The sequence below is a fragment of the Engraulis encrasicolus genome, chromosome 10 (assembly GCF_034702125.1).
Source record: "Engraulis encrasicolus isolate BLACKSEA-1 chromosome 10, IST_EnEncr_1.0, whole genome shotgun sequence".
NCBI classification, from domain to species: domain Eukaryota; kingdom Metazoa; phylum Chordata; class Actinopteri; order Clupeiformes; family Engraulidae; genus Engraulis; species Engraulis encrasicolus.
Window position 1 is genome coordinate 45,280,263 of NC_085866.1, and position 3,025 is coordinate 45,283,287.

General features: G+C 50.6%; 1 protein-coding gene across 1 annotated transcript; it reads left to right on the top strand.

Annotated features, from left to right (window-relative positions):
* The first annotated feature begins 1,006 nt into the window (after positions 1 to 1,006).
* kcnk15 (potassium channel, subfamily K, member 15) lies at positions 1,007 to 2,809 on the top strand. The gene is made up of 2 exons (XM_063209056.1): positions 1,007 to 1,289; positions 1,755 to 2,809. The coding sequence occupies exons 1-2, from the start codon at positions 1,007 to 1,009 to the stop codon at positions 2,807 to 2,809; spliced, it is 1,338 nt and encodes a 445-aa protein (XP_063065126.1).
* The last annotated feature ends 216 nt before the right edge of the window (positions 2,810 to 3,025 follow it).

The window sequence follows — 3,025 nt, forward strand, 5'->3', positions numbered from 1 at the left end:
ACTCGCCATGTGGAAATAATCAGCACCATGGCCAGCGACACATAAGCGCGCGCTGCCACCTTCAGCACACAAGCGAGTGAGAGCGCGCTCGGCAGGCGCTGCGCCACCTGTACATTTCTGACAAGTTTTCTGTTTTTAGTAAGAGCAGACAACTGAGACTTACAGTATAAGAAGGGAACGGCATACTACATACGACAATTGAGTAACTAGGGTAGGCTACTGCTTCCTTACTCTTCTGAGATAGGTAGCCTGTATAGCCTAAACTTATAGGCTACACTTGTTTTGTTCGGTAGGCCTATGTATGCCTACATTGTATGACAAAATAGGCCTAGTCAATACGTAAGCTACACAATGCACAAGCTAATATGAAGAGTTAATAAAAGGAAGGAACCAAAATTGTGAGACTAATCAAGGGGTCTTTTTAGGTGTTGGAGGCGCAGGAGTCTCGTGTATAGCCTGACAAGAATAGCACAAGGTTTTGTCGTGCAAGCAATTCCACAGGTTTTATTTTGAATGGATTATGTTTCAGTGATGATAACCTCACTTCACCAGATGTGAAGTTTATAGCTCTTCACGCAGAGAATCCTGGCGCGGTCTGTGATAGGCTACTTTCCACACCACTACCAGGGAAAAGTACATGGAGGAGTGGCGTAGTTCCGCGTGAGTACAACAAGTGTCATTGCAGCACGATATTCAATTCAACACACATCATCATCGTCACCATTTCTTTCATTTAATTCTGCACTCTGCACTCTCACTGTCTGTGGCACGTGGATGATTTTGAGAACGAATTGCGTCTTTTTTTAGTTGACTTCCTGATGTCATACCTGTGTCTTCTTCTCGGTTCATGCCACTACTGATGCTGCCAGTAGCTCTTCAACGCATGAGGGACAGTGATGCGGTAAGTCGCCACCTGTTTTAAGTGAAACTCCAAGCTACCTCTCTTTTTTACATTCATTTTGTTTCACTCCTCTTCGTAAGGACTCCCGGCGTTCTTGAGCGCACGATGAAGAAGCAGAACATTCGGACCCTGTCTTTGATCTTGTGTATGTTTTCCTACCTGCTCGTGGGTGCCGCCGTGTTCGACGCGCTCGAGTCCGAGTCAGAGAGCTCCAGGAAACGGATCCTGGAGCAGAAACGCAGCGAAATGAAAAAGAAATATCGCTTCTCCGAGGACGACTACCGGGAGATTGAGCGAGTGGTTTTGCAAGCAGAGCCCCACCGCGCTGGAAGACAGTGGAAATTTGCCGGATCATTTTATTTTGCCATCACCGTGATAACAACCATAGGCAAGTTTATCTTCCTGAGATATTTTTTTTTAAAACATTATCCACCTCGGTTATCACAATACAAGTCATGCTCGTCTAAATGTTCTTTCTATGTGTTGGTTATACTGTAATAGTAATACAAACAGTGTTAAACATACTGTTCCATTTCATGAAGGGGAATATAAATGCTTAGGAGATCAAAATCTTCACAACCACAGTTATAGCCTATGCTATATTTATATTACAACCCCCATCATCTGTAGAGGTTCATATCTCCAAGACGTTCCACTGGCTTGTCTAGTTCATGTTGCCTTGGCTTTTGACATGTGCTGCCCCCAGCCAGGCAGGAGCTAAAGGCATTGTTTCCTTGGTGATGCATTCTCTCTCTCTCTCTCTCTCTCTCTCTCTCTCTCTCTCTCTCTCTCTCTCTCTCTCTCTCTCTCTCTCTCTCTCTCTGTGTGTGTGTGTCTCTCTCTCTCTCTGCAGGTTACGGCCACGCAGCCCCAGGCACGGACGCCGGGAAGGTCTTCTGCATGTTCTATGCGGTGCTGGGCATCCCGCTCACCCTGGTGATGTTCCAAAGCCTGGGCGAGCGCATGAACACCTTCGTGCGCTACCTGCTGAGCCGGCTCAAACGCTGCCTGGGCCTGCGCAGAACCGAGGTGTCCATGGAGAACATGGTGCTGGTGGGCCTCCTCTCCTGCATGGGCATGCTGTGTTTTGGGGCGGCCGCCTTCTCCCACTTCGAGGGCTGGACCTTCTTCCACGCCTACTACTACTGCTTCATCACACTCACCACCATTGGCTTCGGTGACTTTGTGGCGCTGCAGAAGAAAGGGGACCTCCAGGAGAAGACCCCGTACGTGGTCTTCAGCTTCATGTACATCCTGCTGGGGCTGACGGTGATCGGGGCCTTCCTCAACCTGGTGGTGCTGCGCTTCCTCACCATGAACACCGAGGACGAGCGGCGAGACGCCAAGGAAAGGGCCTCGCTCAAGAGAGGGAGAGACCGGGACCTTCTCCCCCTGGGTGGCGGCGGTGGTGGTGGTGGAGGTGGGAGTGTTGGTGGTTCAGAGGCCCACTCTCGGAGCCACAGCACCCTCTTCCTCCCGATGGAGGAGGGTACGAGCCGCATCAACCTCATACCCTCCCCAGCGGAGGATCAGGATGACGCTGAGCACGTCCAGCGTCACCCTTACTACCACCACCACTACTACCATCATCAGCACGAGCAGTACTGCACCCGGCGCCTGCCTCCGCCACGGCCCCCGCTCTCGCGGCACCGTCGCCAAAGGGATCAGTTGGGGCCCCTGGGCGCCCTCTGCTCCTGCCTGTGCTACAAGCTGGGCATGTGCGACAGCCCTCTGCCCTCGCCACACGGCCACATCAACTCTGTTTATTACAACTCCATCTCCTACAGGATCCAGAGTGGCACCCCGAGCCCCAGGAACAACACTGGTCTGTCTTCCCCGGGAAGCACACTCTCGCCTGGCCACAGTTTCCGGGAGTTCCCCCCTCGCTTGCGCCGGAGGTCTGTGTAGCTCCCTCTCTTTCCACAGTGTTCCACACAATTCGCTGTAGCACTGTTGTTTACTTGTATGTACATACTGTACACATGTATATACAGCTTTGTACATGTCACTGTATTTTTTAATACATATCAGAGAGACTGGATGAACTTCCTTGTACAGCTGAGAAACAAAAACAGCCAAATACTTTCTCATGAAGCGCTCTTCAAAATATTTTGCAGTATTACT